The 26,173-nt window shown below is 41.2% G+C and overlaps 1 protein-coding gene across 3 annotated transcripts in view; it reads right to left on the bottom strand.

Moving 5' to 3' along the window:
• The window catches only part of COL19A1 (collagen type XIX alpha 1 chain), a 1,371,841-nt gene that overhangs the window by 625,938 nt on the left and 719,730 nt on the right, over positions 1–26,173 (bottom strand). For all 3 annotated transcript variants that reach the window (XM_073626739.1, XM_073626741.1, XM_073626740.1), the window contains exon 18: positions 9,615–9,668. In XM_073626739.1, the coding sequence (XP_073482840.1) occupies positions 9,615–9,668 (54 nt within the window). The remainder of the gene's footprint in view (positions 1–9,614; positions 9,669–26,173) is intronic.

Below are 26,173 nucleotides of genomic sequence, written 5' to 3'. Positions count from 1 at the left end.
TGATGGTTTCTAGAGCATGCGCAGACAGGCATCTGGCCCGGAAGATGTGCATAGTCATAGGTGCTTGCAAGTGCGTGTGCGCATGGGCACTCTTGCATTCAGGCGCTTGCCTGTCACTAATGCTGGTGCCAAACAGGCTACTGTATGGGCTCATTACTGTTTGGTCTGCAGATTCTGTGTGTTTGATTCCTGTGTGGACCTCTGATCCTTTCTTGCTTCTGACCTGCATTTGCTTGCTACCTGCCCTGACCTCGGCTTATTTCTGGATTCTGCTTCTACCTCCTGCTTTTGATGATATACCTCACATTGCTGACTTAGTTTGTGACCCAACTATCCTGCTGTCTGCCGTCTATGCCTGATCTGCCCGACCGTTACCAACCAGGCTAATCTGACCCTGCACCCTGCTCATCCAACCTGCTATAGCTCTTCAGTCCAGCAAGCGCTTATCTGGCTCCTGCTTCCAGCTGCTTACCCACAGTCTGCAGCCAGCCAAGCTTTGTGCCAGCTCATCTGTCACCAGCCTGTGCTGCTGCCACATCCACCTGTTGACTGCTGCCACACAGACTACTGTACTGATTACAGGCACTCTTACCTCGCAGTGCTCCTGTGGCTGCTGTTTCACTACCAGTAGCCCCCGAGCTGGAACTGTACTAGAGACCTTCCTCTCCATGTAAGGCTCACTGACCAGGTACATGACACATGCTCTCTTTGTATTTTTTTTTTTTTTTCTGTGAAATACCTGGTGGTCCTGAAATGAGAGCACATTCATCTCAACATGCTCCTTTTTTTGCTGAGCTGGGAGAACAACCTGCCTGTCCTCCAATGGCCAAGACTTCTTCTGACAGTCTTCCCCCACACTGAGAAGATCAGTGTGCTACTGTTTCTGCTCCACCTCTCCAAGCCCTTTATGCATTTATAATGATATATATATAGTATAGCGGTAGGTGCGTGAGTACGCCAGTCCAAAACTGTATTTTAAGGGCGTGGTAGCCCACTTTTATTTAAAAGAAGGAATGTTCACTTATACATCAGTTGCCCACGCAGGGGATTCTTCCACATAACATGAATTAACAAAAATACCAAGCCACCTGGCTTATGTGTTGGCAGCACGGCTGCTCCTCTTACCAGTCCTTTGACTGTGCCATTCAACTCTCTCAGAACACTTGGCTCTCTAACTTTCAGTCACAGTGCCCTACTGCGTGGCCCACCTCTGGCCTAAAAATTGGGGTTCTCCTGACACCCCTGATAGGAGCTGACCTGACTCCTGGGGCGGAGACCATTTTTGTGGACTGTTGTTCAATATATTTCATTTATTGATATTTACACTTTGTGCATTCCAGCACAGTTATTTTTGTCTTTCAATACCACACTTGGTTTTATATACCACATTTATAGCACATAAACCACACCGTTTTTGTATGTATATCAGCGCTACACTTCTTTGATCTACCATTCACGTTGAACTTTGCTTGCTTGAGTGTTAGCAGCTTTATTATTTTTTCGTTATATTTTCCTTTATTTGTAGCGCAGTCTTTTCCCACTTTTCCTGACTATATAATGACCCTGCACACCTGTGTAGTGAGCCAGGTTGCAGGCCTCTAACAAAACCTGGACCCAGGATTGAATGTTCTGATTCAGAACTACAGAATCTGGAGAGTTGCTGGTTCTGAACCTTGCATTAACCCTTAATGAGACTCCTGGGTCACCTTTTTCTATGAACTTATAGTGACAGAGCCTCTCTGTGTCACATACCTCCCCTCTGTGTTTCCAACCGGAGGGCAAGAGACACAAGCTTCTAACTCTGGCACCATTAAAGGGGAACTCTGCTCCCTTTGACCCATGTAGACCTTCTCAAGTCTTCTTTCTGACATGCTTTCACAAGCACTTTTAAGACCTTAACAAGGTCTTCCTACCAACCTTTGATCTTAGGGTCTTAAGAATACCTTCGTTTTCTTGGTGTATTTTGGCTTTCCGGCCACCTCTTCCCAACTTATTGATGCTGTCCTGATGCTGTAGGGAACCCCCTGTGCTTAACCTCAACCCCCTTTCTTTCTCATTTGTATCAAGTTCAACCACTTTTGATGTACCTTTGGATTCATTAAGCCTTTTTGTGGCTACTCTTGGCAACCAATACCTCATTTGCAACAACGTGCAACATCAGTTCATCCATTTCCCTGTTACCAACACTGTTATTTTCTGTCAGAGTGTCTCTCGGTACCTCAACTTGTACCTCTTTGTGGGTGATAGGCAGAATCACTGCTACAGCCGCGTCTGTTTGGGGCCCTTCCATCACATGAGGCTTAGCGGTTGAGACAGTACATGTGCCATATACCAACCACTGCTCAGCTGCACCTCAGACCGCACCAGCAGGAATGCACCTCATCACATCACCATACGGAGAGACTTCCACCATGTCTGTCATTTTTTATTGCTCTAGCAGTTCCCCTGAGCTCCTTCCGCACACAACTCTCGCAGAGAACCGTGAGACCACTTTCCACAAAAGTAACCCACATTGTAGTAACCAATACCAATTTCTATCAAGATTTCGTAACATCGCCTGTACCCCTTGTCTCCACTGATTGGTAATACGCAGTACCAGACCGCCCATCTGTGGTGAATACACGCAGGTGTATAACGAAAAGGATTTCACCAATTCCAGCATTTCTAACAACATCTCAGTTATTTCCAAGGATCCCACCTCCAAACATATAACTTTAGGGACTTTTCCCTTGCCAGTAATGTGGAAGGGCTCATTTGCTAAGGCTTGAGAGGCTGAGATACTTGAGGAGACCTCCACCTCAGAGGTAAATGACACAATTTGTGGCTCCCTTTGAGCACTGCCAAACGCATGCGTCATATTCACCCTCTCATTTTTAGCAATACTGAGCTTTTCCAAGTCATTATCCTTTACCCCGTCATTCTGACATTTAACATTGTTTTGCTGTGAACAAAACTTCTGCTATGTACGTGCCCTTTTCCGATCCTTCAGCCTGAAGGGGGTTAAGTTCTGCAACAGCCAATACACCAGTGTCTATTGGCTTTTCAGCCTCTCCATTTGTCACACCAGCAATATTATCCAATTTGCTATCACACATGAAGGTTTCCTTCAATACTACCATTAACTTTCTTGCCAAACTATTCCAATCTATCCTGTCTGTGCTCCAGTCACCAGCACTCCACGGTACTGCTCCATCTACCAAAGGAGACACAGGCGGACAGAGTGGCTTGGTAGCAGACATCAGGCACAAGTCATTATTAACCACATTAGACTGGGATAATGCAACCCCTGGCAAAAATTATGGAATCACCAGTCCCTGAGGATGTTCCTTCAGTTGTTTATTGCTGTAGAAAAAAAGCAGATCACAGACATGGCCAAAAGCTAAAGGCATTTCAAATGGCAACTTTCTGGCTTTAAGAAACACTAAAAGAAATCAAGAAAAATAATTGTGGTGGCCAGTAACAGTTAGATTTATAGAACAAGCACAGGGAATAAATTATGGAATCACTCAATTCTGAGGAAAAAATTATGGAATCACCCTGTAAATTTTCATTACAAACACTAACACCTGCATCAAATTAAATCTGCTTGTTAGTATGTAGGTAAAGAGGGTAAATCATCACGCAGTGTTGCACAAGATGTTGGTTGTTCACAGTCGGCTGTGTCCAAAACATGGGCCAAATACAAACAACATGGGAAGGTGGTTAAAGGCAAGCATACTGGTAGACCAAGGAAGACATCAAAGCGTCAAGACAGAAAACTTAAAGCAATGTGCCTTGAAAACAGAACATGTACAACAAAACAAATGAGGAACAAATGGGAGGAAACTGGAGTCAACATCTGTGACCGAACTGTAAGAAACCGCCTAAAGAAAATGGGATTTACATACAGAAAAGCTAAAAGAAAGCCATCTCTAACACCTAAACACAAAAAAACGAGGTTACAATGGGCTAAGGAAAGGCAATCCTGGACTGTGGATGATTGGATGAAACTCATACTCAGTGATGAATCTCGAATCTGCATTGGGCAAGGTGATGATGCTGGAACTTTTGTTTGGTGCCCTTCCAAGGAGATTTATGCAGATGACTGTCTGAAGAAAACATGCAAATTTCCACAGTCAATTATGATATGGGACTGCATGTCAGGTAAAGGCACTGGGGAGATGGCTGTCATTAATGCACAGGTTTACATTGAAATTTTGGACACTTTTCTTATCCCATCTATTGAAAGGATGTTTGGGGATGATGAAATCATTTATCAAGATGATAATGCATCTTGCCATAGAGCAAAAACTGTGAAAAAATTCCTTGAAGAAAGACACATAAGGTCAATGTCATGGCCTGCAAACAGTCCGGATCTCAATCCAATTGAAAATCTGTGGTGGAAGTTAAAGAAAATGGTCCATGACAAGGCTCTAACCTGCAAAGATGATTTGGCAACAGCAATCAGAGAAGGCTGGAGCCAGATTTATGAAGAGTACTGTTTATCACTCATTAAGTCAATGCCTCAGGAACATCCTCAGGGACTGGTGATTCCATAATTTTTGCCAGGGGTTGTACATGCTCCACCATTTGAGCTATTTTCCCATTTTGTTCCACCTGAGCAGTATCAGAGATGTCCTGGACCACCGCTGGCTCCAACATAGGGAGCCCTCGTGAGATTTCCAGGGACAACTCTGCGGCCTTGCCTATGGTTGCTATGGGAAAACCATCATCAACATTGTTAGAAATACATTCCACATCATCATTCCCGACTTTTACAGGCTGTCCCAACTCATTACCAGCTTGAGCCTGTGGGATATTTATTACTTTATAAGACACTTTATAAGACACTCTTTCACCCGTCGAGGTGGCTACACAGGCATCCTGGAAAACCTCAAGCTCAGACACCATGAACCCTGGGAGGTCTCCAGGGACAGCCTTGTTGCACCCATCATTATTAATATTATTATTATTTCAGTTACTTATATAGCGCCGTCAATTTATGCAGCGCTTTACATATACATTGTATATTCACATCAGTCCCTACCCTCAAGGAGCTTACAATCTAAGGTCCCTAACTCACATTCATACATACTAGGGACAATTTAGACAGGATCCAATTAACCTACCAGCATGTCTTTGGAGTGTGGGAGGAAACCGGAGTACCCGGAGGAAACCCACGCAGGCACAGGGAGAACATGCAAACTCCAGGCAGGTAGTGTCGTGGATGGGATTCGAACCAGCGACTCTTCTTACTGCTAGGCGAAAGTGCTATCCACTGCGCCATCATGGTTGCTAGTGGCAATGGCACATATCTCTCAGTGGTCACCCCTGACCTATCTACTTCAGCACTCTGCTGAATCTTTCCTGTCCCTTGCACAGAACAGTTTTTCCTTTTAAACATCAACATAGAGGAAAATATATCACCATTTTCAGACTTCTTAGTACATACCACATCATTAGGTTTAGCTTTAACCCTTGTCTCTCTGCTACAAAGGGCACTGCACGGAGACAAGTCCTTAACTATACTCATGCTTGCTGCAGGTTCAGCTCCAAACTGTGCTTTGCTACTAGACAGGGTATTCATTTGCAGTAAGTCTCTGAAAGCAGATTTCCTCACTGGACTTACTCCCATTTCACAGGCAATAGTCCACTGACCCGTTTCTCTCACATTTGTAACAGCAACAGTCTTACCATTCCATTTGGCAGGTGTTGAAGGCTTCAATTGAGGGCATTGTCGCTTCTTTGCTGTGCTCTCACAAGCTAATGCCCCCACATGAACACGGGGCAACATTGCATCCTTCTTGGATTTTCCAACATCTCCTGCAGGCCAAACAGGTTTCCCATTGCCAGGGGTAACAGCAGACCCACACACATGGTCATACCCCTTGCAGGATGCTGGATACTGTGCCCTCTTCTCTGGGCTGGCAACTTCACACAAGCAGCCGTAACTTAAACCCACTGTTTTTTTGTTGTCCTCGCCATCACCCCCTGCGGGCTGAACAAAATTTTCCTCACAGTTGCCAGGGGTGACAACAGACACTTTTGCACAAACCTTTACTCAGGATTTGAGCCACATCTCTGCGGTAGCTCCTCCTTTCGGCAAACGGACTTCTTCCGGTTGCTATGGGAGACCACATTCTCCCCGCAGAACTTTTCCCAGTGCCTGGATGGCTTCTAGACTGGATGGATTCTAGATAATTATCGTAGTCATCGCGCTTATGACCCATCTAGACGTACACCCCTTGGTACTCTTGTGTCAGCAGCCTCTGGGCCACCCTTGGTAAGAAGCAATCATCACAAATTCAGCCAAAAAATCTTCAACATGTTCAGAAGACAACATAGGCTGTATAAAGTCAGCTGTACGGATTTCTCCTTTGTTCCACGGGCAACTGCACCTATCTGTTCATTCTTTGCACTAAGTTACGGCTTGCTTTCCTTTTGTCTTTGCTCCAGTGCGGCCAAATGCATCTTGCACCAGTCTGGGGCTTTTTCTGTGGGTAACAACCCCTCCAGCCACAGGGTTCTGTCTTTCATCTCAGCAAACATTGCTTTGACTGCCCCATCTCTGCAGTCAGGCCCACAATGCTTTTTAACACAGTTCCTTTCAACACAGGAAAATTTGGCATACTGTCTCTTAAAGACTTGCAAGCAGCACACTTTCACATACAGACGCCACTGGTTCACATTAGCTGCTCCTCACAGCATTGCTGCAAAACACAGCGTTTCTTGCTACTCACTGTTTTTGGTATGCGAGGATCTGGAACTCTTCCAACTCTGCCCAGCATCCATTCTCTACCACGTGTAAGATTGGGGGTGATCAGAATCAAGCGGTAGGTGCGTTTCCAGTGAGTATGCCAGTCCAAAACTGTTTTTTAAGGGCGTGGTAGCCCACTTTTATTTAAAAGAAGGAAAGTTCACTTATACATCAGTTGCCCACACAGGGGATTCTTCCACATAACATGAATTAACGAAAATACCAAGCCACCTGGCTTATGTGTTGGCAGTCCTTTGACTGTGTCATTCAGCTCTCTCAGAACACTTGGCTCTCTAGCCTTCAGTTGCAGTGCCCTGTTGCATGGCCCACCTCTGGCCTAAGAATTGGGGTTCTCCTGACAGCGCTGATAGGAGCTGACCTGACTCCTGGGACTGAGACCTGCTGTTTCCTGGCTTCTGGCTGGGCCCTCTGACCCCTCCATGAGACCTCTGTCTCGTAGCTTCTGGCTGGGGCCCCCTGACCCTGGGTGAGACCTTCCATCTCCAAACTGGAAGCTGTCTCCAAAATGAGAGCCTTGAGCAATTCTCAGACCTGACTATACAATGACTCTGCACACCTGTGTAGTAAGCCAGGTTGCAGGCCTCTAGCAAAACCTGGACCCAGGATTGAATGTTCTCATTCAGAACTACAGAATATGGAGAGACGCTAGTTCTGAACCTTGCATTAACCCTTAATGAGATTCCTGGGTTACCTTTTCCTATAAACTTATAGTGACAGAGCCTCTCTCTGTCACAATATACAGTGGGAACAGAAAGTATTCAGACCCCCTTAAATTTTTCACTCTTTGTTATATTGCAGCCATTTGCTAAAATCATTTAGGTTCATTTTTTTTCCTCATTAATGTACACACAGCACCCCATATTGACAGAACAACACAGAATTGTTGACATTTTTGTAGATTTATTAAAAAAGAAAAACTGAAATATCACATGGTCCTAAGTATTCAGACGCTTTGCTCAGTATTTAGTAGAAGCACCCTTTTGATCTAATACAGCCATGAGTCTTTTTGGGAGAGATGCAACAAGTTTTTCACACCTGGATTTGGGGATCCTCTGCCATTCCTCCTTTCAGATCCTCTCCAGTTCTGTCAGGTTGGATGGTAAACGTTGGTGGACAGCCATTTTTAGGTCTCTCCAGAGATGCTCAATTGGGTTTAAGTCAGGGCTCTGGCTGGGCCATTCAAGAACAGTCACGGAGTTGTTGTGAAGCCACTCCTTCGTTATTTTAGCTGTGTGCTTAGGGTCATTGTCTTGTTGGAAGGTAAACCTTCGGCCCAGTCTGAGGTCCAGGATATCCCTGTACTTGGCCGCATTCTATCTTTTCCTCAATTGCAACCAGTCGTCCTGTCCCTGCAGCTGAAAAACACCCCCACAGCATGATGCTGCCACCACCATGCTTCACTGTTGGGACTGTATTGGACAGGTGATGAACAGTGCCCGGTTTTCTCCACACATACCGCTTAGAATTAGGGCCAAAAAGTTCTATCTTGGTCTTATCAGACCAGAGAATCTTATTTCTCACCATCTTGGAGTCCTTCAGGTGTTTTTTAGCAAACTCCATGCGGGCTTTCATGTGTCTTGCACTGAGGAGAGGCTTCCGTCGGGTCACTCTGCCATAAAGTCCCGACTGGTGGAGGGCTGCTGTGATGGTTGACTTTCTACAACTTTCTCCCATCTCCCGACTGCATCTCTGGAGCTCAGCCACAGTGATCTTTGGGTTCTTCTTTACCTCTCTCACCAAGGGTCTTCTCCCCCAATAGCTCAGTTTGGCCAGACGGCCAGCTCTAGGAAGGGCTCTGGTCGTCCCAAACCTCTTCCATTTAAGGATTATGGAGGCCACTGTGCTCTTAGGAACCTTAAGTAGTGCAGCAGACATTTTTTTGTAACCTTAGCCAGATCTGTGCCTTGCCACAATTCTTTCTCTGAGCTCTTCAGGCAGTTCCTTTGACCTCATGATTCTCATTTGCTCTGACATGCACTGTGAGCTGTAAGGTCTTATATAGACAGGTGTGTGGCTTTCCTAATCAAGTCCAATCAGTATAATCAAACACAGCTGGACTCAAATGATGGTGTAGAACCATCTCAAGTATGATCAGAAGAAATGGACAGCATCTGAGTTAAATATGTGAGTGTCACAGCAAAGGGTCTGAAAACTTAGGACCATGTGATATTTCAGTTTTTCTTTTTTAATAAATCTGCAAAAATGTCAACAATTCTGTGTTTTTCTGTCAATATGGGGTGCTGTGTGTACATTAATGAGGAAAAATGATTTTAGCAAATGGCTGCAATATAACAAAGAGCGAAAAATGTAAGGGGGTCTGAATACTTTCCGTCCCCACTGTACATATATACTGTATATAGATAGATATATACACACACAAATGTTTTGCCTTTCATTTCTATTTTAAGCTGAATGGGTTATTTTACAAGCTTAAGGTTCACTTTAAAAAAAAAAAAACTTTTATATAGACTTGGTTATAACATTATTTTCTATACTTTGGAATTTAGGTAATGTGTTCTGTCTTTATCTGTGCACAAAGTTACAAACACCCTGTATATTTCAAAGCAGTCTGTATGATCATTACAGAGCATGTCATATCAAAAGCCAATACAGAAAAGGATATTGTGAAAAGAATATACACAGATAATTGAAAATGGTACCATCTAATCAAAAGGGACTGAACAGACCTATTGTCATTCATCTTCTCAATAAAGCCTGTGCTGAAATTAGAGCCTTTTCAAATTGCAGAGAGTTCTCTTCATATCTCTCAATGGAAATACATTGAAATAAAATAACACCAAATATACTGCATCCAGTTGTCAGCAGTGCACGGATCACACAAAAGCTATATACTTACAGGTGGTCCAGGTGGGCCATCTTTGCCAAGGGACCCTGGTTTCCCTCTTCTTCCCTAGAAAATAAAACATTTAATTGTAATTGCAATGCTTTGGAACAGGCCATGAATAAAAGCAATTAAAAAAAATCATAGTGCTTATTTAGAAGCTCATAAAAAATTCCAGCGGTGGCATTTATGTCTGAGATGTTGATTGCGACATCAATCAATTCTAATAGTATCTAGACAGCTTTTGATCACTATACTTAACAATGAATATGAATCAAAGAAAGGTAAATTGATGTAGCATTTCCTGTTATCTTTCCCACACATAATATGTATTGATTTAGCTTCAATATAATAGCAACGGCATATTGATAATGATCAAAGAAACAATCATTGGTCACAACTGTCATTGTTAGTAATAATAAGGGTGTTAAAAGATGCCAGTTTAAAATACAGTTATCTGATTTAATGCACATTCAGTCTCAATTAAACTGGGTCTAATGATACTACTAAAGTGAAATAAATATTTTTTTGGTTATTGATGATTGTTGAACTACAGTCATCCATCACTAGCACAGACCCAGCAGCACCTCAATTGAGAAGCTCAGCAATTCCACCAGAAGCTTTGATCAGAGAGCAGACACCGTCTAGAAAATCTTACAGCTGATGGCTCATTACTTGTCAGACCAATGGTTAACAAAGGTGACTATATTATTAGTGAGCTGTGGCTTCTGTGAATTCATCAGCCTCTAGCAGGCTTGAGTGCAGAAAGTTCTCATTTATTTTCAGATTTCGTTTTTTTTTTCCACATAATTAAAAGTGCTATGTTTTAAAATGTTCTGTTTCTACAAAATGGTACAAAAAAGTCACGTTATTACTATTCTGTTTAATATTTTCCTAAAAAGGAATAAGAATGCTGTTGTCATTAATCAGATTATATGCTTATGTTCTTGGACACATATTTGTGAGTAGTATGACTATACATATAAAGATAGGTTTAGTATGTTTAACTTTATACAACACTGCTGCTATTGCAATTATAGCCTAAGGAAAATAAATATTTATTAACTTAGAGAGTTTTAATGAAAATCAGTTTTATTAAAGAAAACACGAAGTGTTAAAACTGTGCTACAAAAAAAGGCAAACAGAATGAAAAGTCTAGTCACCAGTATTGCTTGTTGTCTCCCTGCAGGTAATCTTTCACCACTACTGTTTTACTATGTCTTCTTATGCATTTTGTCTGCGTGAAGATGACCATCTTGGTAGAACGCCAGAACCTCTAGCCATAGAACAGTGAGCATCACAGCAATGGCGTCCCTGGGGGGAGGGGGGGGGCAGAGGGGGCCCTGACCCCCCCAACATTATGCTGTGCCCCACCATGTGCCCCCCCCCCCCAATTAAAAAAAAATTTTTTTTTTTTTTTACAAAAATCAATGTCTAAGAGGGAGAGAGTCCCCAGTCAGCTCCTGCGGGTGATTCCTCCCCCCTCCCTCTGCTTGCTGACACTGCATAATGCGAGTGCTCACACAACCACGGCCGCCAGATCTGCTCCTTCCCCTGCATCCTCATTGGCAGGGAGAAGAGCAAGTTGTAGGAAGGACTCCACCAGGACTCTCAGTTACTGAAAAAACAGACCGATTTCTCCCATCCTTAGGACAGGAGAACCAGCCTGTAAATTCCAAGAGATGCCAGACCAGAGCAGTCAATAGCAGGGGCAGGACAGCAAGAGGAGGCTGGGGAACCCCACAGTGGCAGAACACCAGGGCCCGGAGGCAAGACAACCTTTGCAACCCTGATAGTTCTCCCACTGCTTTGGATCCTTATATTTTCTTGGTATGTTGGTGACATATATATCCTGTTTTCTGCCACCCTGGGGGACCCCAATACAGTAGGAAGGGAGCTCACTGCAGAACATGTTAAAGGGCCGTTGTGGGGTCGTAGTAAAGGGCCTCAGTATATATTTATATATCTATATATATCTATATATATCTATATATCTATATATACCCTGTTTCCCCGAAAATAAGACCTAGCGTGATTGTCAGTGATGGCTGCAATATAAGCTCTACCCCCCCAAATAAGCCCTACCCTGTTTCCCCGAAAATAAGACCTGCAAGGACTTTAACTAGGGCTTATTTGGGGGTAGGGCTTATATTGCAGCCATCACCGACAATCACGCTAGGTCTTATTTTCAGGGGAAATAGGGTATATATCTATATCTATATCTAGATATAGATATATCTATATATATCTATAGATAGATAGATAGATAGATAGATAGATAGATAGATAGATAGATAGATAGATAGATAGATAGATAGATAGATAGATAGATAGATAGATAGATAGATAGATAGATAGATAGATAGATAGATAGATAGATAGATCTATCTATATATATCTATATATATGCATTTTATAGTTGCCCCCCTACTTTTGTCCCTGTCCCCCTAATGTGCCCCCCCTAAATATGAAAGCTGGAGACACCACTGCATCACAGTAGTGACATCACCAAATCCCCCCAATCTCCTGAGGCAAGCAGTCAAAGGTAGTAATGCATTATAACTTACATTGCTGATATACAGTTATGATAATATAGTCACAGGAATGCCTAGGCACAGTCATATACCATGAAATGCACTGATATTTTTAACAAATTCAAAAAAAGTCAACATTTTCTGGATACTGCTTATACATAATTTGAAGAGGAAGAAAAGTCTAACATTAACTATTCCTTAGGCTGGATTTACACCTGTGCATTTTTAGTGCTTTTTGCATTTTGCAGATTTGCACTTCAGAACGTGTTCCATAGGAAACCATGTTAAATAGACTGTAGTTCAAATCTACAAAATGCAAAAAGCACTAAAAATGCATAGGTGTAAATCAAGCCTAAAAACATCCTTCCCACTACCTGTCCTACATACCTTGTAAAAAAAGATCAGTATGCATACCTTCTGGTCCAGTTATGTGATCCTGTAGCTCAGGCTCTCCTGTGTAAGGACTGGTTCACACCTATGCATTTTTTTGTGCATTTTCAGTTTTGCAGAAACATACTACAGTCCATTTAATATGGTTTCCTATGGGTCATGTTCACATCTGTGCATTTTATGGAAAAGGCCAGGGACTTTTTTCTTGTTTTTGGTTCTATAGACTTCAATGGATCAAAAATGTGTATTGAAAAATGCAAAATGCACCTCAAATATGCAAACTGCAACCTGCATAGGTGTGAACCAGGCCTGAAGGAGTGCTCAACAACAACTGTGAATTCTGTGAGCTCTGACATTCCCATAGGCTCCCATGGATCAGCCATTGTCAGCACTCTTTCTTCCCCCTTGCAGCTGCCACTCACTAAGGCTGGATTCACACCTATGCATTTTTAGTGCTTTTTGCATTTTGCAGATTTGCACTAGAGTCCATTTAACATGGTTTTCTATGGAACACGATCAGTAGTGCAAATCTACAAAATGCAAAAAGCACAAAAAATGCATAGGTGTGAATCGAGCCTTAGGCTCGATTCACACATATGCATGTTGCTTTTGAGCGTTTTTGGAGGTTTTTTTTTTCATGCTTGCCACGTTTTTGAGCAGTGTTTTTGCGGCGTTTTTGCCGCGATTTGCGTTTTTTTTTTTTTTTAACAGTTTTTTTTTCACCGCTCCTAAACCGATCCTTCCCATTGAAATCAATGGGACAGCACGGCTATAGCGCGGTAATACCGCGGCTATAGCCGCACTGTAGGAGCGGGTTTAACCCTTTTTCGGCCGCCAGCGGGGGTTAAAACCGCACCGCTAGCGGGCGAATACAGCCGCAAAAGCTACGGTAAAACAGCGCTAAAAATAGCGCTGTTTTACCGCCGACGCCCCCACCGCCCCAGTGTGAAAGTGGCCTAAGGCTCGATTCACACCTATGCATGTTGCTTTTGAGCGTTTTTGTAATTTTTTTGTCATGCTTGCCACGTTTTTGAGCAGCATTTTTGTAGCATTTTTGTAGCGTTTTTACAGCGTTTTTGCAGCGTTTTTGTGGCGTTTTGCGTTTTTTTTGTTTTTGTTTTTTTTTTTACAGGTTTTTTTTAAAATGTATACAGTCTAAAAAAAATAAAAAAATAAAAAATAAACTCCAAAAACGCATCAAAAACGCTGTAAAAATGCTGTAAAAACGGTGCACTTGCGTTTTTGATGCTGGTCCATTGAATTCTATTACATGCAAAACGCTGCATTTTGCATGAAAAAAAGTCCCTGACCCTTTCCAAAAATGCAGAGGTACAAAAAGGCATTGATGTGAACATGTTCCATAGGAACCCATGTTAAAAAATTCCCATGCATTTCTGCAAAATGCAAAATGGATCAAAAAACGCGCTAGTGTGAATGGAGCCTGACACAGGGGAGCATGAGCTTCAGGATCACATGATCACACCAGATCAGATTACAAAAGAGGTAAGTACACAGATCTCTTTCACACAGTATGCAGTACAAGCAGGAGTGGGGGGGGGGGGGGGGGACTGTTTCAAGAATAGTTGAATACATGAAAGTAAAAAAACCTTCTTTGTAAAGCAACCCCTCCTGATACTTACCTGAGCCCGATAGTGATCCAGCATTGTGCACAAGAGCTTCGGCTTTCTAGAGACTCTCTTCCCTCCGCTGCTGTCAATCACAGCCAGTGAGCCAATGAGAAGAGAGAAGGTGTGGAATGGACACGCAGAGCAGTGGCACACGAGCGAGCCTGTTTGGGTGCCCTCACAGCAAGCTGTTGTCTCTGGGGCCACTTGGCAGGAGGGAGGAGTCAAAAGAGCGAATGGGGGACCCAAGAAGAGGCGGATCAAAGCTGCTTTGTGCAAAACCACTGCCCAGAGCTGGTAAGTATAACATGTTTGTTTTTTTTTGTTTTTTAAACTTGCCTTTAATATTACTTTAACATGACATAGCAAATATTCACTTTTTGTGTTCATCTCCACCTTAAAACACATTAGAGTATTGGTGTACAACCAAGAAATAAACCCTGCAACTTCAGAACAACCACAGTATATCTTAAAAAAATATAAAACCCTCCAGCTTCAGAAACCCTATGATATATCAGTTAAAGTAAAAAAGAGATGATGCACATAGCTACCATTTTTATCTTTAAATACACTAAAAATAACAGCCAGCAAAGTGCAATAACCCATAGCAGCCAATTATCAATCACCTTATTTTAACACACATAGGAAATAATTTTGGCGCTTGCGCCAGACTCAGTGTGAACCCACCAACCTAATTGCTCATAGGGGAAGGGAATAGTTAAGATGAATTTTTAAAAAACTGACTCATATAAAAGTCCATAACGTCCATATAAAAGCAACTTGAAGGCATCCCAGTAGAAGATAAGAAGAGTCTTCTGGAACAGCTGAGAATAAATCACAGGCACCACTCTAAGTGCATTATGACAGCAGGTTTAATTTCACAAATGGAAACGGGTACTCACAAGAGTAAAATGGTAACAGGCATTTAGGCACAATTTACCAGACATCTGTGAAGTCGGTGCATCCATGGGGCTGCTTGCTGGGGACTCAGAGCGGGCACAGAGAAAACTCATTGACCATAAATAAATTGGTTGGATGGGGGATATTGTAAGGATCAGTGAAAGCATGATGGCTAGTAATTTGTACAAAAATTATATATATATATATATATATATATATATATATATATATATATATATATATATATATATATATATATATATATATAATATATTAAATAATAAAAATAATAATAAGAATAATAATAAGAATAGAAATAAAAATAGGAATAAAAATGAATAATGATAATAATAATAGTGGGGGATTGGGGGAATAAGAGAAATTGTTTCTGTCACTTTTCTAACACTTTAAGGCGTTATCTGAGATGACCATAATAAACCAGGAACCATTATGTATTATTGTTGTTATTGTTCTTAGAGGGATGTTACAACTTTAATCTATAATTGCTATATCTATGGGTACTCCTCCCCTTCCCTCCTTCCTTCCTTTTTGTTCCCCCCCTTCCCCCTTCCCATGATGACAGTGTCGACTCACACATGTAGCCATGGTTTAATTTTTTCCATGTTCCAGTGGGACAACATAATAGTATAGTTTTATTGCACGGTATAGAACCCAATGTAATTCTATCACGTGTGAGCATGCGCCCTTATACAGATACGGATGCATGCGTCACATGTTTAAAGGTTGGATATATAAAGATTACTTTGGCATAATATTAACACAGAAATGATAGAAATAATAATCATATCTAAACATTTTTTTTTCATTCAGGATTCCTCTCTCCCTCCAAGTCCACATATTTACCCTGGACCCTTATGGTCTTCTTCTTCAAAAGTAAGTACCCATAGAGATAGCAATTATAGATTAAAGTTGTAACATCCCTCTAAGAACAATAACAACAATAATACATAATGGTTCCTGGTTTATTATGGTCATCTCAGATAACGCCTTAAAGTGTTAAAAAAGTATACAAACAGAAACAATTTATCTTCTTCCCCCAATCCCCCACTCCCCTCCTCCCTTTTTTTCATATTTACATCAATTTCCAATAATAATAATCATTATTATTCATTTTAATTCCATGTTTATTTTTATGCCTATTTTTTATTTATGTATTTTATTTTCATTATTTTATATATATATATATATATATATATATATATATATATCCAACCAATTTGTTTATGGTCAATGAGTTTTCTCAGTGCATGTGTGTGTGTGTGTGTTGTGTGTGGCTGTGCGCTCGTATACAAGTTTGTGTTTTTCTGTTATTTGCTGTATTGTAATGCTGATTTCATAAGAGTATTCTTAATGTTTTTAATGCTTCTATTCAGTTTATTATTTATATGCTTAATTAGTTAGGCAGTCACATATCCCTATTTGCCCAGCTTTCTCCATAAAAATGTGTGTATATATGAATATAGCTGTGGGACTCTAGGACCCAGTAGCGATGTCTCCTGTGCTTATAAGCCCTTATCCAACATGGTCCCTGTTAGGCCTGAATAAGGAGCGCATGCTCCGCAAATGCGTTGCCTATTGGTTCTCCTCTACCCAGAAGTGACGGCATTCCTCGGCTCCCTCTGCGTGTGTTCCAGACCCAGGAAGTGTCAGCGATCACAGGCGCAGCCCGCTCTGAGTCCCCAGCAAGCAGCCCCATGGATGCACCAACTTCACAGATGTCTGGCAAATTGTGCCTAAATGCCTGTTACCATTTTACTCTTGTGGGTACCCGTTTCCATTTGTGAAATTAAACCTGCTGTCATACTGCACTTAGCGTGGCACCTGTGTTTCATTCACCTTATATTACCTGCTCCTAACCTGAAGAAATTCAAAAATCTGTTTGACTGTTACAGGTGACATCATAAAAACACATTTAAGAGGCCCTGGGATTTCAATGTTTTGTTCCAATGGTACAAACGCAATGAAATCTTCAAACAAGCTCACTGGCCCTGGTAAGCATCTCTCAAACACACAGGCCTCCCTAAATGGGTACTCTAGAAGCAACTCAAATTAAACAAATGGGTGCCAAACCACAAAATGAAAGAGTCCGATTTGACTTTCACTGTTCATAATACTGTCACATAAAATCATCCAATGTTTTTTGGGGGCAACAAAACATCCAACTACATCAGGACTTAGAAGATTGGAATAAGGACTGAAATAAGGACTAGAATAGACTCAATGGAAATGATAACCAAATGGATATACATTTGATCTGGTGTAAACCACCTTCAGAATTGGAATTATAATAAGTCCTTATTACTTTCTTCTTATGCTGCATACACGCGTTCGGAAATACCGCCAGCAAAACTCCAAAGAGAGCTTTTTGTTGGAAAATGCGGCACAGTGGTGTAGTGGGTAGAACTCTCGCCTAGCAGTAAGAAGGGTCGCTGGTTCGAATCTTGACCACGACACTACCTGCCTGGAGTTTGTATGTTCTCCTTGTGTCTGCGTGGGTTTCCTCCGGGTACTCCGGTTTCCTCCCACACTCCAAAGACATGCTGGTAGGTTAATTGGATCCTGTCTAAATTGGCCCTAGTATGTATGAATGTGAGTTAGGGACCTTAGATTGTAAGCTCCTTGAGGGTGTAGGGACTGATGTGAATGTATAATGTATATGTAAAGCGCTGCGTAAATTGACGGCGTTATATAACTACCTGAAATAAATAAATAAATAAATAAATAAATAAAATGCGACCATGTGTATGCTCCATCGGTTTTTTGCTGGCAGAATTCCAGCCAGCAAAAGATTGCGAGCAGGTTCTCTATTTTTCAGTTGGGAAAAGTTCCTATCCGAAGATGTGTTCGTCTGTATGCAATCCGGACGCACAAAAAAATCACGCATGCTCGGAAACAATTTGACGCATGCTCGGAAGCATTGAACTTCATTTTCTTGGCTCATCGTAGTGTTGTACGTCACCGCGTTCTTGACGGTTGAAAGTTCAGAGAACTTTTGTGTGATCGTGTGTATGCAAGGCAAGCTTGAGCGGAATTCCGTCGAAAAAACCATCCAGGTTTTTTCTGATGGAAATTCCGATCGTGTGTACACTGCATAAGCCCTGATGATAGGGGGGTTTTGCTGCCGCGGAAACATGTTCTCTTTTTTATGTAACAATATTATGAGCTTTTACAACACTTTGGACTCTTTCACTTTGTGGTTTGGCACCCATTCGTGTACTTTGGATTACAGGTGACATCATGATAGCCAAGAATATAAAAGAAGCAAAGGTGTGCTCTGAAAATATACATATATGAAAAATTAGGATTGTTTTGCCTGCATGACACAATATTACATCTGCACTGAATTATTCGCTTCATCATTACAAACCATATAATCAGTAACACGCATCATTACATACACAGTGACATGGGCTACAGAACACCTATAATGTTACAATAAGTTAGACTGCAGGAAATTCAGTAATCATGACATATAAAAATGCATATAATTTGCATTCTTTTTGTAGAATTTAGTATAACAGAGAAGATGTGTCAGATGTAATTTGAAAAATAATACATATACCCACTAGCTAACATCTTGCAATTTGGTGTCACAATATAAGTTTTAGAAGTAAGAACTCTACATTATTATTTTAGAGAGAAGCTATTATCTTCACACTGAGCATCAAAAGTAACTACCTGCCGTCAGAGCGTCCCCCCTTTCTTAGATGCAAACTGCTTTCCAGAAGCACCAGAGAGAGCAGTTCAGTGACAGGAAAGGGACAGATCGGAGACAAATTACATATGTTCAGCAATGCTCCTGGTGTTATCACTTACTTGTTCAAGCCATTAAAATGAAAAGAACACTGTGGTATTATGCAACATGCTATGCTGGAATCCTGCTTTACAGTTTTATCAGCAATCTACCGATATCCATTTACACAGACAACGCTGTAAACAGCAGAAGATGATATCAGTTTGGTACTCTACGTATGCAAAGGGTAGGAGATACAAATGTATGTGTATAAAATGTACATAACCTGACAATACAAATTAAGGTGAAAACTCAAGAAAAACATAGTTGGATATGGCCTTCATCAAAAGTACATGAGCATAACATATGAATGGGGTTACATTTTTTTTCTATTGATGCCATGGTGCCAGGGTTCTAAGAACTGCTAATAATAATCCAAGTAACCAGAGACTCTCAAATAGGTCACGGTGAGCTATCATTGTGGGTGGGTCAGATTAGGGATTATAGCCTTTTTCTTTTGTAGTACAGAGCATGCAATTTTTCACAACTACTGATAGTCATGTATTTGTTATCTAACCAAGGCCTGCATTTACTGTGCCTCCAGTCTTCTGAGGGGCAGGATGTGGACAATAACTTCAGAGACAATATATGTCTCTGAGCAATAAATTATAAATGTTCATAAACAGTTTGTCAGATTGTAAGGTCCAAGATGTCTTCAGTAGTGAAACCTGCACACAGGTCCAAATGTTGTCCAAGTCTCTCTTAAAAATACCTGAATAATGGTCCTAATTAAAGAGCAACTAAACTCTCTCAATCATATTAGCTATTTTAATCCTAATGCTGCTAACATTAGGAAATATATAGAAAGGTGTCTTATATTTACTTGTTTTAAATGTTATACTTTTCTTTAGTTGGTTCCTGGTTTCTGGTCTAGGCCAAAATGACGCCATACATCCCATGAATCTTCATGGGCATTTTTTTTTCTATTGACACCATGGTGCCATTGATCTAAGTCATGTATTAGTTATTCAACCAAGGCCTGTATTTACTGTGCCTTCAGTCTCCTCAGGGGGAGGATGTGAACAATAGCTTCAGGTAGACAATAGATGTCTCTGGGGAACAGTGTGGCCAACTATCAGTATTTTTACTGGCAGCCAGTAAAAAATGGGCACTTTTCTCCTGCCAGAAAATGCTAGTAAAAGGAAAGGGTTGCCAGTAAAAATATGGCTATGATGACCTAGACTAGGGATATGTAATTAGCGAACCTCCAGCTGTTGCAGAACTACAAGTGAGGCATAGCAAGACTCTGACAGCCACAGGCATGACACCCAAAGGCAGAGGCATGATGGAACTAGTTTTGCAACAGCTGGTGGTCTGCTAAATGCATATCCCCACCCTAGACCATCCAAGTGCCTGCTACAGTGTGTTCAGGCAGCATCGCAGGGGGCGGGTCTGGCAGAGGCGGTGCCTGAGCTTGTCATGTGATGTTATGGTGCAAGGGAGCCGAGTGGAGCAGCTGGAGCCTCATGTGTAGGTCTGCGGGACTGTCAGTACTGTTTGGACTGGAGTGAACTGAAGGGGCCACCTGGCATTGAGAGAGACTGTCACTGACTCAGGAAGGGATGTGTGGTTTTGGTGATCTGTGCTGATGCACATTGCTATCAGTGTCTCTGTGAGAGTCAATTTCACAAGTGTGTGCCATGTCCCGAGTCCTGTCCCTGTGCTATCTACTTTCTATACCAAAAATAAAATAAGAATTTTTTTGCCTTAATATATACCTTAAATCACATTGGTAATCGCATTTCGTACTTGTTTGTAGCCTATGCTGAAATTTGCATTAAACTGTAATTTAGTAACTTTTGGAAATGCCAGTAAAAACTTGGCTGTGCCAGTAAATTTTGGGTCTTGTGTCAGTAAATTTCAGTCCAGCAAGTTGGCAACCCTGCTGGGGAATGAATTATGAATGTTCATAACAGTTTTTCAGATTGTAAGGTCCAAGAGGTCCTCAGTGGTGAAACCTGTAAACAGGTCCAAATGTTGTCCAAATCTCTCTTAAAAATACCTGAATAATGCTCCTAATTAAAGAGGAACTCACATTAGCTATTTTAATACTTATGCTGCCAACATTAGTAAATAGGTAGAAAGGTGTCTTATATTTACTTGTTTTAAATGTTATATTTTTCTTCAGTTGATTTCTGGTTTCTGGTCTAGGCCAACATGATGCCACACACTTGCTGGGCATTTTTTTTACTTTCATCTGGAGGGTGGAGCAAGGGCTTTCTCAGCTAATCACACCCACCTACTTGCATGCCTGAGCTAAAGGCACATAAATTCCAGGAAGTCAATGATAGATGGATCATCTGCCCCTACTCAAGATGGCTGTAAATAGAAATGCTAGGGGGGTGTTTTTAAAAGTGATTTCTCAGCAAAGTCTAGGAGATGTGGATGGATTTGTGAGTTTGCTTTGAATATTAAAAATGAATTAAATAGAGTTTTCAGCTTGAGGTGCTCATATACAATTAAGTTGAGCTTTGAAGAGGAAGTATACCCTGATGGGTTTTACTTCCTTTTTTGTTCCCTGCAAAGTAAAAGCATAATGTGCTAGTATGCATTGCATACTAGCACATTATGTGGCACTTACTGGCAAAAGAAGCCTGCGCTGTCCCCGCTGGAGGCAGCACCCATGTTCGCCCCTCTTCGTTCCGGGACCGCGCACTCTGGCTCTGTGGGAGCCGCCAGTCACGGCACTCGCTAGTGAAGAAATGGCACGGAGGGCCGTTTATCAACAGGGCAAGCTCCCATTACTTCATCGGCGCAGTACAAAGTAAATATCTCCTAAACGGCGCCATATTATAGGCTTACCTATAGGTGCAACTTGAAAATGGGGGTTTACAACCTCTTTATTTAGGTCGTCTATGGTAAATGATGCATTCAATACAATACACTAGAGCTAGTACAGTCAATCTGTTTCCTGTTGCTGTCACTGGATTATATGTAGAGGCAAGTGCTTACGATGGCTGACATCTTCAAACATATGGAAAAATGTGAAAACTCATATATATGACTAGTCAATTTTCAGTCATCTTATTTAAAAACTAAAATCACTGTGCAATATAGATCAGATAACAGAAAAGAGAAGATGGGTGTGATTTAATTTAGCTATATGTGCAGGTGTCAAAATTTTAAATTCAGAGACACTGAATTCTGGCACTTTAAATTCAGTTTCTTGTGTGTACCTTTGTGCATGTACAGTATAATATGCCTAGACACTGAATTCTGGGGTTCTCTTAAGCGTTGCAAAAACCTATTTACTTAAAGGAGAATGTTGGAATCCTAAAAACAAATAAATACTTGCTTACCTACTGCAGTACTGGTCCGATGCTGCAGCTGTCCCTTACCGGCTTTAAGCCTTAAAACTGAATCATGTGACCACTCAGTTCTCATGTCCACTCTGAAGAACAGAAAGGACAGAAATACAAATTCTTTGGCAGGTAAAACAGTTGCCACATATGTATTTCAATTGGATAATTATCCGTATGGCTGGTGTTCAGCTTTAATGCATGCCAGTTGTAGACCCTCAGGTAGTTGAAGATAATTTTCAATAAAAATTATTTGTATGTTCCAATACTGGTGAAAGACATATGCCTATTGATATATTATATATTGCAAACCATTTCATGTGATGGTTGCTTTTTTTTGTATGAAGGTAGTGTCAGAGGGACTGGTAGATTTAAATGGACTTTCTATAAATGATAAACAAATTAACTCCAGCGTATACCTTTTAACACCTTGCCGACCAGCTGTCGTCGTTATATGGCGGCAGGTTGGCTCCCCTGCGCAAATCGCCGTAGCTGTACAGCGGCCGCTTTAAGGACTTTAGGGGCCGGAGCCGATGTGCGTGGCTGGTGGCCACGATGTCCGCTAGAGACCCGTGATAACTCCTCAGAAATCCAGAACGGGGATCTGTCAAAGTAAACAGACAGACCCCCGTTCTTTCAGGGAAGTAGAGAGAGAACTGCTGTTCCTAGTGATCAGGAACAGTGACCTCTTTCTACTCCCAGGCAGTCCACTCCCCCCACAGTTAGAAACACCTCCCTAGGACACACGTAACCCCTTTATCGGCTCCTAGTGTTAACCCCTTTCCTGCCAGTGACATCTTTACAGTAATCAGTGGCTATTTTTAGCTCTGATTGCTGTATAAATGTCACTGGTCCCAAAATAGTGTCAAAAGTGTCTGATCTGTCCGCCACAGTGTCGCAGTCCTGCTAAAAATCAGTTATCACCGCGATCACTAGTAAAAAAAAAAATTATAATAAAAATGCCATAAATATTTCCCCTATTTTGTAGACACTATAACTTTTCTGCAAACCAATCATTATACACTTATTGTGATTTTTTTTAACCAAAAATATGTATAAGAATGCATATTGGTCTAAACTGATGAAGAAATTTGATTTAATATCGCAAAAAGTAAAAAATATTGGGTTATTTTCAAAATTGTCGCCTTTTTTGCTTTTAGCGCAGAAAATAAAAGCCGCAGAGGTGAGCAAATACCACCAAAAGAAAGCTCTATTTGTGGGAAAAAAAGGACATCAATTTTGTTTGGGTACAGCGTCGCATGTCTGCACAATTGTCAGTTAAAGCGACCCAGTGCCGTTTCGCAAAACAAATGGCCTGGTCAGGAAGTGGGTAAATTCTTCCTGGGCTGAAGTGGTTAAACAGATACAAAAAATATATTTTTTCCTTTTGGGATAAAGATTGATTTTGACTAAAATAATAAAAACTAACAATTGTAAGCACCCCTGTCAGTGTTAAATGTCTAGTCTCAACCTTCTGCTTGCCACTTTTGCTAGACAGTTTGGTCTGTTAAAGAAAAGCAACAGACTTACTGGCTGGATCACCAGGTGAAAATAAAGGGAAAAAAAAAAAAAAAAAAAAGAAAATGAATGCAACCTCAATAAGCTCAAACACTTGGAAATCATCCTCTTGTGCTCTCTTATGTTACCAAACTATTTCAGACTAGCATTTCTTAAATTCTCTCAAAGCAAATATATTGTCATTCCTTCTTGCGTAATCTCTATTTTTTAAATGTTCAGCCAGTGTATACAGCATTTTAATGCTTTGTAACACTTGTTATAATATTACCCTCCCCCTATACCCTGTTCAATTATGGAGTGATAATTAAATCTTGGTCACATTCAGCAAAAGTCACATAATGTATAGTTACCAATCCTGCTGAGAAGTTAATAATGATGTAGTAAACACTTTCACATATAACCACAATTTTCCACTTTTACCTTTGCAAAAAGGAAAGACAGAAAAGGGTTTAACTTGTGCAATTTCATCCCCCATTACCTCTCTGCCCAAAACGCTAGCTGATTTAAATTCAGATGCAAAATATGTACCACCTGGAAGCTCATAAAGAAATCTAAGCCTTTCAAAGTCTCTCAACAGGGGAGCACTACAACATCAAAAGATGCATATATTCCATGACAAACCATCACTAAGAAAGGGAAGATGTAGCGACTCAGAAAGTGCAGGCAAAGCAAAACAGCACTACACTCCAATATGTATAATTTATCAAGTCCTCTTTGTGCAGCAGGTAACTACTAAAGCTTTTCTGTGGCATAAAAATCTATTCTTGTCATGAAATTACTTTTTATTCCTTAAGGAATTATGACCCAGAAAGTTCAGGATAAAGCACAGACTTTCCCACCCAATATCCTCTATGCCTCCTCATGTAGCACATATATCTGCTTTGTTTGGTGATTATTCTAATGCATTATGCAGAAAGCATGTTGCAATTCTATATGTTTAGGTTTACACAACAATTTGTAAACTTGCTACCAGTACAACATACCAATTTTGGCCTTTTTACTTTATTTGAAAACATTGTGGAATTACAAAAATCTGTCTCTAATACAAAGGCAGTTAATTTGTTTTAAGGTCGGGGTCTCCAAATGTTCGCTTGCTATTTTCTCGGATTGTAGTGGACTTTCTGTCATTCATGAACCCCAAAAACGTGTCATACCAGAATCCAACATAAGCAGCATCCAAAATGTATAAGTGCGTGTATCAATATTATTGAATTTAACAGCCTTTTACTTATTAAAAAGAAAAAAACACGCCATTAAACACAGAATTTGGAAACTATATTAATTTAATTTAAAGTGGTTGTAAAGGCAGAAGATTTTTATCGTAATACATTCTATGCATTAAGATAAAAAGCATTCTGTGTACAGCAGGTCCCCCTTAGCCCCCTAACACTTGCTTGAGGTCCCTCTCTGTTCAGCAATGTCCACCAGTGTCTCAGATGTCCGAGATTCTCCCTCCCGTTTGGCTGAAATACAGCAGCGGTGCCATTGGCTCCTGCTGTGGTCAATCAAAGTCAGCTAGCCAATCAGGGGAGAGAGGGGGCATGGCTGGATCGGGGCTCCATGTCTGCTTGCTGTGGGGGCACTGAACAGGAGGGAGGGGCCAGGATCACAGAAGAGGCACTCGAGAAAAGGAGGATCTGGGCTGCTCTGTGCAAATCCACTGCAACAGAGCAAGTAAGTATAACATATTTTTATAATAAATCTAAAGGCTGGTAAAGTCGTCAGAGACAATTTGTAAAAAAAGGTCCTGAAAAGAACTCTCTCAAGAAACCACAATGCAAATATAAATGATAAGAAAATGAAAGCATCTGTCAAGCTGCTACTTACAGTACTGATACCATTCTCTCACACAACAATAATACACTATATTGTAAAAAGTATTGTGACGCCTGCCTTTACACGCGCATACTGTAAAATTTAATCGCATCCCAGTCTTAGTCCGCAAGGGTTCAATAATGAGTTGGCCCACCCTTTGCAGCTACTGTATAACAACTTCAACTCTTCTGTGAAGGCTGTCCACAAGATTTAGGAGTGTGTCTATGGGAATGTTTGACCATTCTTCCAGAAGTGCATATATGAGGTCAGGCACTGATGTTGGATGAGAAGGCCTAGCTCTCAGTCTCCGCTCTAATTCATCCCAAAGATGTTCTATCGGGTTAAGGTCAGGACTCTGTGCAGGCCAGTCAAGATCCTCCACCCCAAACTCGCTCATCCATGTCTTTATGGACCTAGTTTTGTGCACTGGTGCGCAATCATGTTAGAACAGGAAGGGGCCATCCCCAAACTGTTCCCAGTTGGGAGCATGAAATTGTCTAAATTGTCTTGGTATGCTGACGCCTTAAGAGTTCCCTTCACTGGAACTAAGGGGCCAAGGCAAACCCCTGAAAAAAACCCACACCATAATCCCCTCACTGAAAGCCATGGATGAGCCTGACTTACAGCTGCGGCAATTCGTGCAGCCAAGCCAGCTTGCTGTACTATAGCAGCTGGTCGG

The sequence above is a fragment of the Aquarana catesbeiana genome, linkage group LG04, assembly GCF_042186555.1.
Source record: "Aquarana catesbeiana isolate 2022-GZ linkage group LG04, ASM4218655v1, whole genome shotgun sequence".
NCBI lineage: Eukaryota > Metazoa > Chordata > Amphibia > Anura > Ranidae > Aquarana > Aquarana catesbeiana.
This window is presented reverse-complemented; position numbering and strand designations above follow the sequence as displayed.